At 49.8% G+C, this 18,579-nt stretch overlaps 2 protein-coding genes across 5 annotated transcripts; one reads left to right on the top strand and one right to left on the bottom strand.

The window, feature by feature from the left end:
• Positions 1 to 626: 626 nt before the first annotated feature.
• LOC121596909 (disks large homolog 5) lies at positions 627 to 17,450 on the bottom strand. Of its 4 annotated transcripts, XR_006005338.1 has the most exons (9): positions 17,132 to 17,450; positions 16,001 to 16,150; positions 11,220 to 15,929; positions 10,907 to 11,126; positions 10,597 to 10,832; positions 10,297 to 10,520; positions 9,986 to 10,205; positions 9,710 to 9,911; positions 627 to 1,624 (listed from the first exon to the last, which is right to left on the bottom strand). XR_006005338.1 is itself a non-coding variant. In XM_041922299.1 (8 exons), the coding sequence occupies exons 2-8, from the start codon at positions 16,032 to 16,034 to the stop codon at positions 9,805 to 9,807; spliced, it is 5,751 nt and encodes a 1,916-aa protein (XP_041778233.1). In that variant the 5' UTR covers positions 16,035 to 16,150; positions 17,132 to 17,450; the 3' UTR covers positions 9,256 to 9,804. The 4 variants fall into 4 exon arrangements, 3 of the variants coding, with proteins under 3 accessions (XP_041778233.1, XP_041778235.1, XP_041778234.1); XM_041922299.1 differs by lacking the exon at positions 627 to 1,624 and having other exon boundaries at positions 9,256 to 9,911; XM_041922301.1 differs by lacking the exon at positions 627 to 1,624 and having other exon boundaries at positions 9,256 to 9,911; positions 11,220 to 15,911.
• On the top strand, positions 1,620 to 7,837 carry LOC121596910 (protein spaetzle 4). The gene is made up of 3 exons (XM_041922302.1): positions 1,620 to 2,679; positions 5,511 to 7,009; positions 7,095 to 7,837. The coding sequence occupies exons 1-3, from the start codon at positions 2,647 to 2,649 to the stop codon at positions 7,519 to 7,521; spliced, it is 1,959 nt and encodes a 652-aa protein (XP_041778236.1). The 5' UTR covers positions 1,620 to 2,646; the 3' UTR covers positions 7,522 to 7,837.
• Positions 17,451 to 18,579: the final 1,129 nt, after the last annotated feature.

The following is an 18,579-nucleotide window of genomic DNA, read 5'->3' as shown; positions in this document are numbered from 1 at the left end:
CTGTTGTTGTTTGAAACCGATAAAGCTGGGCAATAATTGATACAGTGCATGTTTGGCGCTGGATTATGGTCAGCGGTGTTATCAACATGAACACCACCTCACGGGTGGATGCTCAATTCCCTTACTGTAGGTGTGTACCTCTAGCCAAAACCGAAGCGAAACCAGACGAAGCTACAAGGACATGAGGAAATGGCACAAATTCCTGCGAAGACTCGTTCCTTTTTCATGCAGGTAGTATCAAGTTACTGCTTCAATAAAGCAAGGTACAGTTTGCAACGGGTACAGATGGGCAAAACATCCAGTCCAGCGTAAAGATGACCTTTTTCGTGTCTTTTGTGGCTCTAGCTTGATGAAACGTTGTAAACTCAACAAACATGAGCGTTTACAAATAAAATTACCGTTTGGTTTCTTATGCCAGTATGAGCTTAGCTAACATAGGGACCGAAACAGTTGTAATGCAAATTTACAAACCAAAAAAGCAATTCAAAATGCTCACGAATTCAAGGAACTGTTTGCAAAGCTTTCGCTGCTGGCGCCCTCTAGCGAAAGTTATCGCAAGCTATGTAGCTTTAAGCGTAAAGCTTTGCGGCTATTTGAAAAGCAAAGGAAAAGCACAAACCGTTAGACTTTGCAACAGCATGTCATTTTGCGTAAACTTCCTAACAAATTTATAACAATTATTTAATTGGAAGTTTTTAATAAAACAAAAAACGCGTGGGATTTTTTCCTCGAAACTATTGGCGGAGTGTTTTGGAAAACAAAACATCTCATTCAGTGCGAACAAAGGAGTATTTGAGGATGGGAAAGGGCTCTAGGAAGATGGTACATTCACACGCATTTAAGCGTGTGATAATTGGAATCGATCATTGTGCCCTTTTTCAACAAACACCCGCGCCAATACTTTCTCTGCACCCGGGCGCTCTTTGCGCGAGTTTTTGCTTTTTGCAAACATGAGAAAAAAGCTCTCCCCAACATACCCTTCTTCTCTCTAACCCCATCCACCACCACCCCTATTTTCACCCTCGTCTTCATCCTCTCGGTGCAGCTGAGAGAGCGCGCATGTGACTCGAAATACTACTGACCTACTAAAAGGAAAGCTTCTCTACCGATCGGCGATCATGTCCTCACACACACACACGCGCGAACACCCCGCACACAGCTGTCAGGTTGAGGGCGGTCTTGACAGTGTGTTCCGGTTCCCGTGTTCGCGAGTCGCGCTGGTTTAAACCCGCACGGCGCAGCAGTATGTGTGTATGTTTGCTCTGCTTTCTCTCTCGTTCCGTGCGTGCGCGCTAGGGGTGGTGGCAATGCACCTTGGCCATGTGTCCGGAGATTGGGCTGCTGCCGCTGCTGCTGCTGCTGCTGCTGTGTTCGTGAGAGGAACGTGTGTGGCGGATTCGGTTTACCGACGACCGACGACGGTTTCCCGGACGGTGCGAACCTACGCTAGACCAGTCCTATTCAGGCAACGGTTTGAGCCGCCAGGCGAAAGGCTTTCTCGTCGCACTCGTTGCAGTTCCGGAGCAGTACTCCATCCGTTAAGCAGGTGTGTGTCATCGTCATCTTGACCGTGCGTGACCGTTTGGTTTGGGCGTTGTTTAGTGGATCATTTTCAAGCGAAACCCTGCAAGCGAACAGCATGTGACAAATGAAGTGTGCAACTACATTAATTAACCGATTGTCTCCCAACAGTCGTCGTACGACAACAGTGTTTCTAGTGCCAAAAGTGCCACGATAAAAAAATACAAAAATAGAATAAAATTTTGTTTAAAACGCTAGAAACCACCGCAACCGTCGCGGGTCGCACAAAATCGCACACCCGGTGTAGAAAGCAAAAGAAAGGAAAAGGAGAAAGTTGAGCAAGTGCCCGGTGTTTGTGTGTGTGTGCTGTTCGGTCTGCCGCTTTATATTTGTTTTAAACCTTTTGCTTCGCGCGATGATTAAATAAGTTCGATCGAGTGCGTGTCCGAAGTGAGCGAGCACCAAACAGGGACCATCCCGCGGGACCATGATTGCCAGCATGGGTGGCAACGTGCCGTCGTGCTACTGCTACCGGTGGAAACTGAACCGGCCGGATGAGTGAAGCAGCCCAAGATCGAGTGTTGTGTGTTGTCGCGCTGTGCGGCGCTGTTGCGAATTTTCTTCCCTATAAAGTGGGCGCGCGGAGTGTTAATGAATAATTACACTAATTGTGGCCATTTATGGTGACGAAAAGCCGAGCCGAGAAAAGCGTCCGTCTGTATAAGCCCAGCCCCTGTGTGGTAGAGCAAGTGCACACAGTTGGACAGGTTGCGGCGTGCCCATCTTAAGGGGTTCGACAAACAAGCAACGGAAAATAACCGGGGAGCTTGGTGCGCCGAAGCATTCGAGGCAGATTATCGGCCGTGGTGCGGCGGAGGTAGAAACAAGTACCACAGACACACATCGGGACAATTCTGGCCGGTTTTGTTGGTCAGTCGGTTGGTGTGTGTTGGAAACTGGAAACTCGAACGGGATCGGATGCAGCCGTGCGATCGGTCCGGACTGATCATAACATACGGAAACGTGAAGTTAGCCGTAGTGTACGTGTAGTGCAGTGCAGTCGGGCAGTTGCAAAACATTTGTATTACTAAGGTGACACTTAAATCCCGACTCATCACTCAACGGATGATGGCGTTTCATAGCGATCGTGTACCTAGTGTAAGTATGCAGGGAAAAGGGAGCTTCTTATAGATTAGCTACAACGACTTACTTACTTATGCAATCTGCACTTGTGTACGATAATCCGATTGTACTACTTCGTGCCCAGTGGCAAGATAAGCCGCGATCGGTTACACCTGTACATCCAGCCCGTTCGCTCAAAACATGCAAACATGATCAGCATTTATTGGCGAGTGCAACGAGAGAAGAAGTTCGCGCCCGACGCCCCTTCTGCATAGGACAGAAGCAGTAAAAGGTTCGTGGCCTAGTTTCAATCCCACGCGTTGAACTCTTTCCGAGCGCCCGAGCTCGATCAGGAGAGAAATGATCGTCGCCAATCGCTTTGCGGATGCACCGCTTGCCATTCCTATCGCCGTATAGTGCAGTCCAGTGTTTTGGGCGATATCACTCTTCTGCTTCTTCTTCTTCCTCATACCAAACCATTTTAATCCCGACCAGGAGAGAAAGTGATTTTGAGTGTCTGCGTCGTTGTCGTTGCGGTCGCTTTATTTTGTTTAACTGTATCCCTTTTGTGTCTCTCCTTTCGGTTCCTTGTGCACCGGTTGTTCCGGTACGGGGAAGGGCCGTGTATGGGTATACAAACCGGTTTAACCGTTGAAATAACTACCGACCGACAACAGTTATGTTGTCCGAAAATCTGAACGACCAATAAAAAAGGGAATTAAATGAAATACAACCCCACCGCGGCTTTTCCCTTCAGTTCTCCAGAGGCCATTGGCCGCATAATGAAGGAAATGAGGGACAGAAGCAAGCCAAAGGGCGGCCGAGACATGTCATTGAGAAAGGTTCAAAAGCTGGTTGGAGGGGGGGGGGGGTGTGGTTGATTTTATTCAGGTTTTATTGACCTTCCGCACCTGCTCGCTTCGCATCGAATCCACAGCCACAGCACACACACACACCCAGTTGTTCGATGTCGTTTTTGATTTTCCATTCCGTTGCCATCAGATTCGATTTCTACTTTTACTCTCGTTGGTCCCGATGGTGGTCGATTAGACGGCTGGCCCGGGCCGGGGAGGTGCATACATACATGAAAATCGACTTTCGCTTTCTTTGGCGGTACAACCATCCTCCGGATGCGCGCACAACGGTATGTCGTTCTCATCCATCCTGCGCTTGGGGTCGCGATCCGCGGATGATAATTATGATGAGGTTGACCGCAACATACTCTCACACACACACACACACACACATTCACACATAGACACATGAAGCAGATCTCAATGAGCTCTGGTCACCCCGATGGGGGGCGAGGATGTGAAAGCGCATTTGCACACAAGGTCACATAGGGAATTCGGAGAGCGCTTCCGAAGATCGTGAATATCGTGAAAGTGTAAAGCCACCATTCCGAGCACGAACCCAAAATCCCGCCCCCTCCCCTCCCTGAGAGGCTCACCCACTGGGAAGTCGTATCGGAAATCGTGAAAGTTTTTGCGCACATCCAAAATCCCGTTCGTTTCATGCATGTCTAGCGAAGCATCGGGCGAAACACCGGCACTTCAATCAATTAAAAGAAACACATCGTTGCCACACACTTGTTTGTGGAGTGTTTGTGATTGTACGGTACGGCCGGTGTCACTGGGAACTCATGCATTTGGATCACACGGAGTACGTGTTTTGGAAAATATATTAACCACTGGACGACAACTTCCTTACAGCGCGTTGTGATGTTGCTACCGGGTGAGAAGCGAACGGTAAGGAGCGACTGGGCCTGCCTGCCACTGGGCGCAGAGATGTGGGTTACACACCTCACGTCCCCCACGTGACTTGCATAGCAATGGCGCTGGAAGGCAAGGTGGTGCATCCCCAGCCTTCCGGCACTGTCTTTTGCCGGGAAACAATGCAAAGCCTGACCTTAATCCCGCGGCAGTGTCTCGTGCAACAAGCCATCTGGCGCGTATATAGAGCAGAGTGCGCATGAACCGTTCTGTTGTTGCTTAGAATGTATAATGTAGAATAATGGAAAGAGCGCGCCGGGCGGGTTTGTTTACATAATTGTGGGAAAGTGGAGCATTGCTAGACGGGCTCGGGACGCTTATAGTTTATGATATTTGTTCATTTTCTTTATGGAATTGAGTCACACAGTAGTCACAGGAGGAGTGTTGATTGCCAGCATTACATAAATGATGCGCAAATGTTGGGTCGTTCCCTGTTAGGATATGTTTACATTGCCCCACACACACACACACACTCACACAAGTTATGCAAAAGATAGATTAACACATATCCGTGTCGTTGTTGGCGCAGGATCAATAACACTGTCTCTTTGCAGGCACACGAAATGGAATCGTCCCAAACAGAGCAGATGACTCAGTTTAACCTTTCACTTTTCTCCCCTGTTAGCTTAAACATCGCCATATCATCCCCACACCGTATCGCTGGCATTAACACCTTGTCATGGTGTGATATGGGGCTTCGCAGAAATGGTCAGAAAAGTAAAAGTACCCCAACGACAACTGGGACAGAGCAGGGTCCCAGTTTTTTGTTTGCTTTCATTAGACACTGCGAGTGTGCAACAGGTCCATGGCGTGTGTTCAAAGGCGGTTCGCGTATGTCACGCGCCGTCACCAAAACTGTGTTGGATGATCACGTGATCGCGACACGGTGTGGGCATGGGCGAGGTGAAAGTGACCATAACAAAGCCTTCCCCAATCCCCGATAACAAGACATTATAAAGTAAGGGAGGGAAACTTCAAATGAGAGGCCCTTTCGATCGGCTTTAAAGATGTATGGTTAAAACAAACATGAAAATTCAATTCTCCACCCATCGAACTAGTTCACTACAGTTCATTTCTCCCATTTTCTCTTTCCAGTGGCAAACGACGCGTGGTTTGCTGGGCTGGTGCATTATTTCAACCATGCTGCTGTTGCTTCTGCTAGTTCCGATCGTATCGACAGCCGAGAGCTATGGATACGATTCGGCGTCATCCTGCGACCCAACGAGAGCCTCCCGCCGGGGACGTTCGCAGCTCCTCAAAACCATTCCCTGCGATCTGAGCGTGCAGGCGTACTGCAATCTGCCCGGTTCCGCATATCCCTGGCATGCCGTGCGTCGGTTTGTGCACGAAAACCAGGGCCTGATGCGCCGGATGTACGGCGACGTGCGGCACATATCGGTGCTGAAAGAGGAGTTTGAAAACAACGAGATCGACATTGACGATATCGATCGTGCGACGGAGCGATACACGAGGCCCTCCGGCCATGTTGGGTCGGCCGGCGGACGGGATGGCAAGCGGATGAAGTATTTGCGGCCCTCCTCGCCCCACTACGATGGAGGGCCGGGACACTATCCGCGGGATAAGAGCAATGAGATCCCCCTGAATGAGCCTCACTTCCGACCGACCCAGACGAAGACGACGGTAACGACGACATCCACAACGACGCCCAGAAGTAGTAGTATTAGTACCACGTCAACTGACAGCAGTAGCACCACCACAACCAGCGCTACCACGACGACTCCAACCGTAGAGTCGAGTGATATCTCTACCACGGGTAAAAGCCCTTCAACGACGACTGCGAGCAGTACCAGCACGAGTACGACCGTTGAGTCACCTCCGCCGATAAATGGTAGTCCAGCATCGGTAGGGCAAACAGTGCCGTCCTCCACGCAGACCACATTGGAGCTGCAGGAAGCAAACCCATCAGTCGAGAGCAAAGTGGAGCAGCAGCATGCAACTACTACCAGTACGCCGTCTACCGCCGACAAGATCTCACCAGTAGGTGGGTCCAGTGTTGTTCCAACCAACAAGAACTCCATTCAAGCTGCGGATACGGAAGCTATTGATATGGACGCACTGTCATCGCTAGCTAAGCTGGAAACGAATGAATCGTTACAGGCGTCCTTCGCATCTGGCGACAAAGACGTGGAAGAGACGGTTGTAAAGATATCCTCCACTCTGAAGCTCACCTCGTCCAGTACACTCGAGAAGGTAGATGATCGGAAAGAACCTCTGGACTCTGTTACAGAGAGTGGCGCTAAGGCCGGCGAGATCGAGTCCACGATCGGTAGCTATCCCAATGATCGGCAAGATACTGAAGAGGCAGTATCCGACGATATTGCTGCTGACGACCACGATTCACTGAGCAGCAGCAGTAAAACTGTGGCGGAATCGTTGATACAACATCAGCCGATTCAGACGACCAGCAATGTACAGCAGCAGCAGCAGCAAAAGATACGATTTGAGAGCATTAAACCACACTCGGGAACGGCGACGGGCAGTTCGACGTCGGTAAAGAAGACGTCCAACCCCGAGGGGCAACTGTTCCAAGATGCGGCGCAGAAAGAACCGCCCGTCGTTAATGGGCGCGGAGTGTAAGTGATCTTGTAGCAACCAACTAGCGATTTGCGTCATGTCTAGCTTTTAATTGATGGATTTCATTTTGTTTCTGCTTTCTAGTAACGCTTGCCCAGTGAAGGAGGAGGTAGTCGCACCGTTCTGGGCCAACAATACCCGGGGGGAGGTGCTCGCACTGCTGAACCTGTATCCCTTCGAGCAGTACGTGCACTGGGAGAAGTGCACGCACGAGCTGAAGCAGATGTACTGCCGCGAGGGCTGTCGCTGCGAGCAGCAGTACCGATTGCACCGGCTGCTCGCCTACGACCCGCACAACGAGTGCCGTGGCATCTTTTCCGACTGGTTCCGGTTTCCGTCCTGCTGCATCTGCAAGTGTTACGATATGCCGTTCGATTTCCGCGTCACCTCGCGCAGCCCTCGGTCGTTGACCAAGGAGTCGATCGAGCTGGTGGAGGATGAACTGCAGAATGCCATCTACGAGCATGCGGCCGACGAGTGGTACCGACCGAAGGAACATGACGTTGAGTAAGTTGCAAGTGTGGGGAATGGCAAGGGCGCGTACACGCGCGTTGCACACTTCCCACACCACCATGTTGCGTCCAAAGGCTAGTGATGAAAATGTGAAACTTTTTTTTTACTGTTGTATCGTGCGGTTCAAAGGAGGTGGAGGAGGAGCTGGTAGGGCTACGTTCGGACTGTTTTGTTTTTGTTACATCGTACTGTAACTCATACGCGACGGGAAGGAAACGTATTAAAACGTATAATAAATGTAATGATTGAATGCGTCATTGTTTTGTTTCAAAAGTTTTATGAATTTAATATAATAATAATAGTAATAATAATAGCAATAATAATATTAATAATAATATTTATAATAATATGTTTAATAAACAATTGTTAATCGTATAAAGATATATGTATAGTTGTATATCAGGATTTGTATACTCTACCAAATTTCAAAAGATACTAGGTCATTGATTGATTCTGTTCCGCGTTTGATTACATTACGCACTCTACAGAAGATAAACGAACCGACTCTTTGTTTGTTCCTATCATTTGCAGTAGAGCTAATGGTGTTACTTTCTCCCTATATTGCTTGTATCGCTCACATCATTTCCCTTTGCATCTTCGACCGTTCTAATCTAACTGTCGTACTGATTTTGATTACCTTCCTTCTTTGCGCTGTGACTGGCGCCGGGTTTACAGTCAAACAAAACAAACAAGTAACATAAATTATACTTCGATTGAACATTTGTGATGCACGAAACTGAATGAATGGATAAACAACAAAATGATGTAAATACTAGCTGCTGCTGTTGCTGCCAACACCACATTTGTAAATAGCACACAACACGCAAAAAACAATGAAATGAAAACAATCAGATGCTCGCTTGCTGCTGCTGCTGCTGCTTGGCAAACAAACAATCGCATTCGTTTGTGATTGAATGGTTGAGGTAGTAAAATATTGTGCATTTTGAATACGTTTAGCACAGAGCAAAAAATAAAACACAAAGATAATAAAACAAGGAGATCGCTAAACAACGTGTTACTTGTGAGTGAACTAAAACAGTACGAAGAACCGGTGTATATAGAAGTTATGCTTTTCTGTTCTTACAGATGGTACACTGTCGTACTTTCTTTGTCTTGTAACAAATATTCCTATCAATAATTTTGATGACTGGAAGACATAACGGACGAGTATAAACGATCGATCAAACAGTTCCAATTCAATCGGTACTCTTCGTATAATAGAACGATTTATCAATCATAACAGCATCACTCCCCCCTGGCAAAGGGGTTAGTTAAATGTAACTTCATTAAGCGCTTGGTTTCAGGGTACAGCGATATTTAAATGTTCAATCCCTCCTCCTCCTCGGCTCGTATCAATAAATGCGTTCACTTTCCCGGAACGTAACAATTGTAATGCATTTTAAATTGCTCTATACTAACAATAGATAGTTTGGAAGACTTATTTATACTTTCATAGGTTTTAACGTTCAATGCGTAAAAGAACAACTCAAATTTACTGACTGTAAACGTGAAAACAACATTCCGTAAAGCACGATCATAGCGACAACGACAGGTGGGTGTGATTGAGCGAGCGGAAGAAGCTGTTTGTTCGATTGTGTGCTATCGAATTCGGTAGAGAATATATGAATTCGTCTAGTGCGCCGAGTCTTCTACTACCCGGAGGACATTTGTTGATCTACATAAATGCACCCGTCCGTTCGTTATTAACATACAGACGTGTCTGCTGTATTAATTTGCATGGAAATCTGTGAGATTCTGTATAAGATTGTTTTTGTTTTTCATTGATAAAAATGCCGAAATAGGGATGCAATGTAATGAGAGCTGCTATATCCTATCACCCCGTGTCGTTTAAGTATCATTCAACATGATTAGCAAGCCTTTGTCTAACAAAATGTAATCGCGGACACAATCGCTTACATCACGCCACAACTGCCTAAAACTTGTGATGAAGTGTTTGCATTAAATATCTACGGTACGGCTATCGCTTTCGAAAGTGGATGTACCTACACAACTACTTGCACTGTACTCATTCCTGTCCAAGACATTCCATTCATAATGTATATTGCACAGTACTTATGCTAACTGTTCTGTTTCTGCAGTAGTTGTATGATAACTTCTTTTTTTTCCTTCGTCTTGGGGTCTAAAACTCGAAAGAGGGGGTTTAGTGGTGTTTTTGAATACTTTACCTTAACAACTTGTTTGTTCGTTGGTTGATACGCAGCTTGCGTATCGATTAGGCCAATCGTTCATCTTCATCGGGACGAAGATAGTTCATGGATGGTCACAACGGCGATGGGATCGAAACCCACAAGATCTTCTTCTGTTCGCAATCCACAGCCGCTTTAATCTGTGTACACATGTGTGTAATATTGACGCCCGAAATCACTCCTGGGGAAAGTAGTCGCGGTTAGTTACGCTGGGTTAGTTACCTACACTCACTGGAAACCGCATTTCGCACTTACCGGAGATAAACTGTCGATATTCCGACTCCAGCTTCAGCGTATGCTCATACATTTCCTTGGCTGCCTTTGCCGAGATTTTGTCAGTCGAGTAGCGCGAGTCTTTGATCTCCTTGATTTGCTTGGCCGATTTGAAGCGCAACAGCAACACGATCGGGTAGATTTGTGCGCGCTGCAATCGTTCTACTGCCGCCATGCCCACGTTCAATATGCAATGACATTGCTGCAGAAAAGAAACCACGTAACAAATCGTTAATAAGATGCGATTGACAATGATCCATCATTTTTAGACGCCGCTACCGCATCGATTCTACCTTATTGTCACGCACGGCTTGCATGCTGGTGTACTCGAATATGCCATTGCTACGCATCTTATAGTCAGCGATTGTATTGTTCTGTATTGCAAGCTCCATCTCGTCCTTGGTACATTTCTTCTGACTCTCCTGCAGGACGGCAAAGTCCTCCGGGAAATCTACGCACAGCTTATCGATGACAAACTCGTACAGCGGTCCCAAAATGATCACTGGCCGATAGGTGTCTGGTGGAAGAGCAAAGAAAAAACATATCAATACATTTCGCGCCGTGTTTTGGGAACACAATCTCTGGATACCCACATTCCAGCCGTTCAACGCGTTGGTAGCTGCTCAACCCATCGTCGCTCAGTGATCCCGAATCAAGGTACAGGCTCAGGTGCGTGTTGCTAAAGCTGGCCAATTCTTTAGAATCGCGCGATGAGCTTCTTTGCGGTTTGATGCGCTTGAAGAACGATCTCCGGGCCGAAGTTGATCCTCGGCGCGCCGTTGTATCAACGTCACCCGGATCTCCGAGCAATCGTAGCTCTTCCTCCACTCTGCAAAACGGGTTGGAAAAGGTAAGCATTAGAAAAGGACTTCGAACCCAACTCTACATCAATCGGTCACTCACTTTAGCTTGTTGGGAATGATGCCGCATTGCCTCTTGTGGCCATATTCGTCCAGCTTCCAAGCACGCCATTTACCGGGAATTCCACCGAACATGGTGTTGTCGACGAACAGCACCTCGTCCTTCGTAAACGATAGCTCCGAGTCACCCTGATCGCAGTTACGATCGAACCCGACGCGGATGTACAGTGCATCTCCAGGTTTATCTTTGATTTGATTGAACTCTGCAAACGGAGAAAAACACGAAAAAGTATCAAGCGATGATGAGCAGTTCTTACAACGGAGTGCAAAGGGGCCTCCGGCATTGGGGAACATACTTTGAATGTTGTACAACACGAGCACCTTCACATGGTCGGCGGGCTTTGCAATCTCGAGCGCTGCGTGCTCCGCCGTCGAGCGACGCATATCTGTACCGTTAAACTCCAGTATCTGATCGCCCACCAGCAGTCCGGCCTGATCCGCGATCGAATCCTTCTGTACACCATGCACAAAGATGCCGTAAGCATTACCACCGACCAACGTTATGCCCAGGTTGGACGTTTTACGCGTCTCAATGTAGATCTCGCGCGGCTGCTCTTTGTACATGTTGCTTTGACCGCCGCCGACGCCGGAGCTACCGACAGCCACGGAACCGTCCTCCTCGTCATCGTGCAGCTGCGTTTGGTGCTCCAGACTGTCGCTGAACTCTTGTGCCTTCACCAGGGACGACGTTTTAGGGGCGGTCATTGTGCCGGTCATAGCGTTAACGGCCGTGGTGTTTACGGCCGATATGAGCGAGCGACCCATCGAGCGCGGCGAGTTCTGCGGTGTGGGCGACCCCGAACGAGCAAGATTGTCCTCGCTGGTAGTGAGGTTGCTGTACACCACCGGATTGTAGAGCACGAGCATGGTAATGGAGTTGCCGCACTGGCGCAACACATGCGCGGCCAGTTCGTACGTCGCTTTGCGTAGGTTTATCCCGCACACCTCCAGCAGCTGATCGCCTATGTGCAAACCGACCTTGCTGGCTAGGCTGTTTTCTCCCACATTCGACACGAACACGCCCCCTCCATTGCGTCGGCAGAAAATTTTGATTCCGAGCGACATTTCACTCTTGTCGATCTGCACCAGCCGCAGCTCGCCTACGTTCGGCTTCGAGTGGCCATAGTCCTGCAGGGAGCTGCGTTTGTTGGAGCCGGGCCCGCCGCCCCCGGGTGGAGCGTGCCCTGGTTTCAGCACCTGCACCTCGAACGTTGGTATTGGCGAGGCACGTTCGGAGCTGCTGCAATCGATCGAACCGTTGCTGATCTTGATGCCACTGCCCCGGCTCGTTACACTCTGGTTCGAGGGAATGCGAAAGCCTCCCTGATGGTGGTGATGGTGATGATGGTGATGATGGTTGCTATTGCTCGTTAGGTGGCTTTTGTTCCGAGGAAACGTACCGCCCTCATAGCCGCCCGTATAACCGGATATAGGAACGTCTTCCTTCGACGATTGAATCTGACTGTACCGATACGCAGAATAGTCCATGGAAGCACCGTGCGAATGATGTCCCATTGCTGCTGGCCCAGTGCCTCCGCCACCTCCTCCACCGCTGGCAGTCGCCGGATAGCTCAGCAAGGCATCGTTTGCAATGCTGGCACTAGCTCCACCGCCACCGCCCTGGCCACTGCCCGGTTGGTGGTGATTGCGCATGAACGGATGGGGATAGGAACCGGGAAATATGGTTGCTCCGTAACCAGCCGTCGCTGCTGGGTGTACTGTGCTGCCGCTCCGGTTGGAGGACGAACCTCCTCCACCTCCCGAACCGCTGTTGCCCATCAAATGTTTACGCATGTGGGTCAGTGGAAGTGTGTTGGTATTTCCCGGACCAACCATCGTGCCTGCGATGCCCTGGTTGCCACCACCGCCACCCGTTGCGCCCATGTTCGCCGACATGCCACTCATGGGCGTCCCCGTCCCATGCATACCGCCCATTCCACCGCCGAGGGAAAGCGTTTCCGTATCGATACTCTCGTTGTCGCTCGAGTACTTCGACAACGATTTGGTGATCTTGGACGTCATGAAGAATTCCGTCGTTTTCGACGTAGGAATACCGAGCGAGGCCGCCCCCGTTCCGGAATAGTAAGTCGGTGGGCTTTTGGACAGTGAGTGGGGTGCACTGGCCGAATCGATCGAGTGATTGCTCTTCTGCGACGAAGAGGTTGGAATTGGAATGAAATCGAGCGAGTTTTGCTGCTGGTGTGGCGCAAGCATCAGTTGCTGCTGCTGCTGCTGCTGCATTTGTTGCTTGCTCGTCGGTGGAAAGTTCAGACTGAAGCGATGCTTGTTTAGATTCAACCCGCCACCGTCATGGTGCCGATCATCGTACGTCGAAGATCGCGGAAACGGCACAATAGTGTTGGATTTGCCCATCGTAGGCACCCCTGTCGGCACCCCTCCAGTGATAGGGCCACCAGCCATCCCGGCAGTCGCTTCTCCATACTTTGCGGCAAGCAGACGGTTTAAATCCATCGGCATAACGGGGTTCGAGTTGCGTTTGCTTGAGCTCGGCAGCGTTCCCTGTCCGGAAGATGGGCCGGATCCAACGATACCACCATTTCCGCCCGGTCCTGACGCATTTGCTCCTCCACCACCACCACCACCAACACCACCGCTGGTAATCCCTCCGGGAGACAGCGATCCACCAGGCACCGTGTTCGGTTGGAAAGTGGTCGGAATCGTATGGGCTTCATTCAGCACAGCGGCGAAGTAGTTGTTATTGTCCAGATCACCACCTCCTCGCGGGATGGTTAGCTGGGGTCTGATCTTCTTCTTCTGCACTATCGTTCCGGGATGCGTCTCGTTAATGTGCATTGCCATGTTAACCCTGGGCCACGTCCCACGCGGCACCTCCGACTGGTGGTGCGGGTCGTTCTTGCTGCGACGCTTCGAGCGTTTCCCATCCCGCGACTGCTCATCGCTGTCCAGCACGGAATCGAGGGCCGCGATCGCATCGTGCTCCTGACTACCGCCCGGACCGCCCGCCTCCTTGCTGTGATTGCTTATCGCCATCTTGTCCTTAATCTTCTGAATAAACTCCGTCAGCTTGGAGGCCGATTTGGTCGACGAGGGGGTACTAGCCGCGACCGAGTTGGGCGTGCTCGATGAAGGCTGGTACGCCGAGGAAGGCATCACCGACGGCAGGAAGTGATTGTTATTGTCAAACTCCAGGCTCAACCGATGGTTCATCATGGTCATTGCGTTGGCACTCGTGTTCACGCTGCTCGTGTTCGTGGTGTGCTGGCTGCCGAACGTCGAGAGCGAGTTGTCCGTCTGCGTGCAGCTGGTAGTGTTGCGGATGTGCTTCAACCGGGGCTGGTAGAAGCTGGCGTAGCTCGGATGGCTTTCGGGCATCTCCTTGATGACGATCAGATTGAGGCTGCTGTTGCGCATATCGTTAATGTACGCGTGCACATCGTTGATGTTCTTGATGCTTTCCATCGGTTTGTTGTTGATGGACAAAATCCGATCCCCGACCGCCAGCCGGCCGTCCTTGGCCGCGATCGAGTTCGGCTCCAGCTTCGCGATGTACAGCCCGAGCTCGAGGCAAAGACCGTGGTTGCGGTTCGTGCTGGTGAATGGGATCTGCACCGGCAGCAAGCGCTTCGTCGGTCGCTTCACCGTAATGATGCACTGCGGCACACTGTTGCGGATCGTGCGATAGATCATGCGCCGCGAGAACGTGCTGCAGTCGTGGTTGTTTATCTGGCAGATGATATCGTTCGGCTTGAGCTTGCCGGCAAAGATTGAGTCGTGCTCCACGGCAGCCACGTACGGGCCGCAGAGATTCTTCGTGTTGCTGTGATCGCTGCCGTAGCTGTGATCGAGATCGCCGCTGATCGTGAGCCCCCAGTCGGAGGAATTGCTCAGCAGGGGCGAGGTGTCGATTTCCACCATCTCCACGTCGTACTGCTGCAGCGATTCCAGGTTGTAGATCGAGCTGAAGCTGCTGTAGTGCGAATTCCGATGACTGTTGCTGTTGTTCATCGACACCAACGAGGCGTTCGGCGTGGTTGGCGTACCAGTCCCGGGACCGTTCGGTTGCGACTGGGGTCCACCGCCCCCCGGCAAATTGGACGCGTTTTGGCCTCCCGCAGTGGCATTGTTGTTAATACTGTCGCGTGTCACCTGCTCCAACTGATCGGTTAGCAGCTCGATCTTCTTGTGCGCATCGTCCTTGTCCCGTATCGCTGCCAGCAGCTTCGACGTGGCCGTGTCGCGCTCTTTGCGTATTTCGTCGCACAAGTTCCGCACACTGTCCCGCTCCTGGACAATCTTTTCCCTCTCCGATATCGCCCAGTCCCGGCGCTGTTTGGCGACCTCGGTGTCGTGGACGGCTTTCGCTATCTCCGCCTTCGCTTTGTCGAGCGCTTTCTTCAGCCGCTCAATCTCCTGGTTGGCCGATTCCAAATTTTCCGACACAATACTGAACTTATCCTTGCTGTCCGACAGCTCCTTGCTCCAGCTGCTCTCGTTCGACAGCTGCTGGTACTCTTGGCGCGTCTTTAGCAGCTCAATCTTTTCCTTCAACGCTCCGCACTCCTTCACCTTACCCTGCACCTCCCGCTCGAGTGCTTCGTTCTTGTCGTACAGCTTCTGGTTCTCCTTCAGCACACTGCCCCGCTCCGACAGCACCGTCTCGAGCTCGAGTTCCGTCGCCTTCAGCAGCTCCTTGTACTTGTTGCGCTCCTTTTTGAGCTCCTCGCACACTTTGATGTAGTGCGATGGGTCTTTCGTCATTTCCTCATACCGGTGGCGCAGCGTGTCGTACTTCTGCTTCAGCCCGCTGTACTCGTGGTAGGTGCTGTTGAAGAAGTCGCCCTTGCCTTCCAGCTCCTTCTTGAGCAGCTGGAAATCGTGCTCCAGCCGTTGCTTTTCGTTCGAAACCGTCTTCAGCTGGGACACCACATCGCGGTACTTGGTCTTGAGATACTCGAACTGCATCAGATGTTCGTACTCCGGGGCGCTACCGTTCGAGCTCGAGAACCCTGAAAAGACATTGTGTCCTGAAGAAATGGAAGCCGGTGTTTTTTCAGAGCAGATTTCATGCAAACAGTGAGCTACCATCACAACCTACCTCCATCGTCGCTGTTGTTTTCGCTAGAGGCCATTTTCACAAGCGTTCCACAAGCGATTTCGTAGTCAATTCTTTTCTTCTAATTAGTTCGTCATACTTTTTTGTTGTTGCCTCTTCAACCTTCAACACTGTCACTTTTCATGGATGATCCTAAAAGAAAAAAAAGAAAATAATTTTAAATATCCAAAAATAGGGGCTCTGTGCTGAAAGGCTGGGAAGGCAGCAGATGAGGCGCTGCGGACGGATTGCGGAAAGTTTCGCAGCCTGCTGGGGTGCGAAAATGATCGTTCTTCAATTAACAGCATAGAAAGCGGTTCCGCACACAACTGATCACTTCTGCACTGCGCTTTGCGCATGGAAGGTGTTGTGGGCGAGATAGGATCGAATCGCTCGGAAGGCGTTTAAATGCACGATCGAGCAATGAGCGTTTCAATGAATGGGCGGCACACCATTTCTATCCACTTTAGGGAAAGTGTAGTGAAATCTGTAGGGAATGTTGGATTCGGTATGCTTCCGTCCTTTGCAATGATCAAAACGCTGATAGAGCACAAGAACTTGTAATAAACATATTTCTTCGAGAAAATGTTGCTCTGGCTAAAGCGGCTGCTAAATTCCCGAAATGGTCCATAGGCCACGACATCCGATACGAAGCCAGGTAGACAAAAATATCATACGACATGGAAACTTCAGGCAACCAAACAACAACAATTGGACTAGTTCCGTTTGCTGGGTTGGGATGGAAAATCGCACCGTAACGGAGGTCACATTTTGCACCAAAAAGGTTGAAAGTGTACCAAATGCCATTGGGCGTAAGCGGACACCCGCGATTTATGTAGGTGAAATGGGCCGAGAAAGTGTTGGCCGGATGGTAATTTTTATCTGAAGCTCCACCACTTGCTACACCGACTGATGACGGATGAAATGTCATTCTGCTTCAGTGAACAAGCTGAACATTGCTCGGATGCGCCCTGGCCCCGACCGCCGCCCTCCTCCAAACACGGGTAAACACAGTGGGGAAGAATTGCGATCGTGGGATGCTCATCCACTCACCCCCCCCGACAGATCCGTTTCTGGAGCTGGCCAACCAGCGAAATGGAAACTTGCCAGCAGGGCGGAAGTGCACGTACTTACATCTAGCGGATCGAACACAATCCGCACACTAGCAACCATTGCCGTGTACGTACTTTCTTTCGGGCCCCCTTCGGGGATCACGGCACGCACCGAAGAATGCAATTGCCTAGCTGGCAATCGGTTTGCGAGCAACTGCAACGAAACTATTGGTGGGCATTCGCTGCACACCACGAGCACACCATTTTACACACAAAAAAGCAACACAATCGAGGCGAGCAACAGACGCACAGCAAAACAACACAGTCGCGAAAAGCAGCGGAAAAAGCCCAGATTTCCCTGCTGGGCAGAATGACTGCACCGTGCACACTGGGCGCACAGTCACGGTCCACGCGAATGACAGTTGTTAACTCGCGTTTGTTTACGGTGGGAGTGTTTTGTGTGTAGAAAAGCGTTTTAAATTGAAATTTTAGTGTTTTATCAATTACATCGGTGCTACAACACTGTAATAGTAGTTCGTATAATGTTATGACCGAACATAGAAAACCCTGCAATTGTGGTCAACAAGAAGGAAAATGGCTTTTCCCAGAGGAAAAGTTTCATCAACGGTTACCAGAATGACATACCAGGGCGAAATACGAAATTGCATACAAACTAGTGATGGGAAAAATGAAGTTTTCGTCGGAATCGGTTCCGGCTAGCTCGGAAGTTTTCTGGAATCGATTCCGGATAGTTGGTCCGAATTCGGTTTCCAAAATCGGCTCCGGAATCGGAATTGGCTCCATAATTAGAATCGGCTTCGAAATCCGAATCAGTTTCGGCATCTCCATAAGAAGAGACGTTTGGATCCAATGATGCTACGTATTGATAACAGCAAAGAATCAAAATTTACTTGTAAACGATCCATTCTCATGTAGATGCCCGGAGTGATTTCTCTTCTGTAACTTCTTATTTAAATTCAAGAACCGATTTTCATTCCGGAGCTAATTCCAATTCTGGAGCCAATTCTGATTCGGTTACCGGAAGAAATTGCGACTCACAGAGGTCGATTCCGATTCCGGAGCCAATTATGATTCAGGAACCTAATTCAACTCCGGAATCGGCTCTGGAATTGATTACGAACACGGAATCGGAATCAGGTAGGTGCGATTCCGAACTCCCACCACTAACACAAACCACTTGCCCTTGGGAGATTTGAACCAGCACCGGAGAGCACGGAAAACGACGATTTCAGGCAGGTTGTTCAGTTAGTTTTGAATTTAATTATATATTTGTTTTGTCGCATGAACCTTTCTATTTCGTACATTTGCACATTTCGTTTAAATATAAAAATTATTTTCCCACATACCCCCTACTTCGCAGCTATCGGACACCCTTATCCTGTGTTCTAGTCCTCATTCCACGGACGCCAAGACGTTCACGGTTCAGTAGTGTGTGTGTGTGTGTGTGTGTGTGTGTGAATTGTTTTTTCTAACTTCTTTTTTCCCCATAGAGAACACTCAGACGAACGG

Source organism: Anopheles merus, chromosome 3R, assembly GCF_017562075.2.
Source record: "Anopheles merus strain MAF chromosome 3R, AmerM5.1, whole genome shotgun sequence".
Lineage (NCBI taxonomy): Eukaryota > Metazoa > Arthropoda > Insecta > Diptera > Culicidae > Anopheles > Anopheles merus.
This window is presented reverse-complemented; position numbering and strand designations above follow the sequence as displayed.

Excerpts from the sequence above, each read along its gene's own strand:
- LOC121596910 (XM_041922302.1), top strand. The coding sequence starts at position 2,647 with ATGATGGCGTTTCATAGCGATCGTGTACCTAGT. Across the intron at positions 2,680-5,510 it reads ATAGCGATCGTGTACCTAGT|TGGCAAACGACGCGTGGTTT; the intron begins GTAAGTATGCAG and ends TTCTCTTTCCAG. Across the intron at positions 7,010-7,094 it reads GTCGTTAATGGGCGCGGAGT|TAACGCTTGCCCAGTGAAGG; the intron begins GTAAGTGATCTT and ends TCTGCTTTCTAG.
- LOC121596909 (XM_041922299.1), bottom strand. The coding sequence starts at position 16,034 with ATGGCCTCTAGCGAAAACAACAGCGACGATGGAG. Across the intron at positions 15,930-16,000 it reads AAACAACAGCGACGATGGAG|GACACAATGTCTTTTCAGGG; the intron begins GTAGGTTGTGAT and ends CCATTTCTTCAG. Across the intron at positions 10,521-10,596 it reads ACGCGTTGAACGGCTGGAAT|ACACCTATCGGCCAGTGATC; the intron begins GTGGGTATCCAG and ends CTCTTCCACCAG.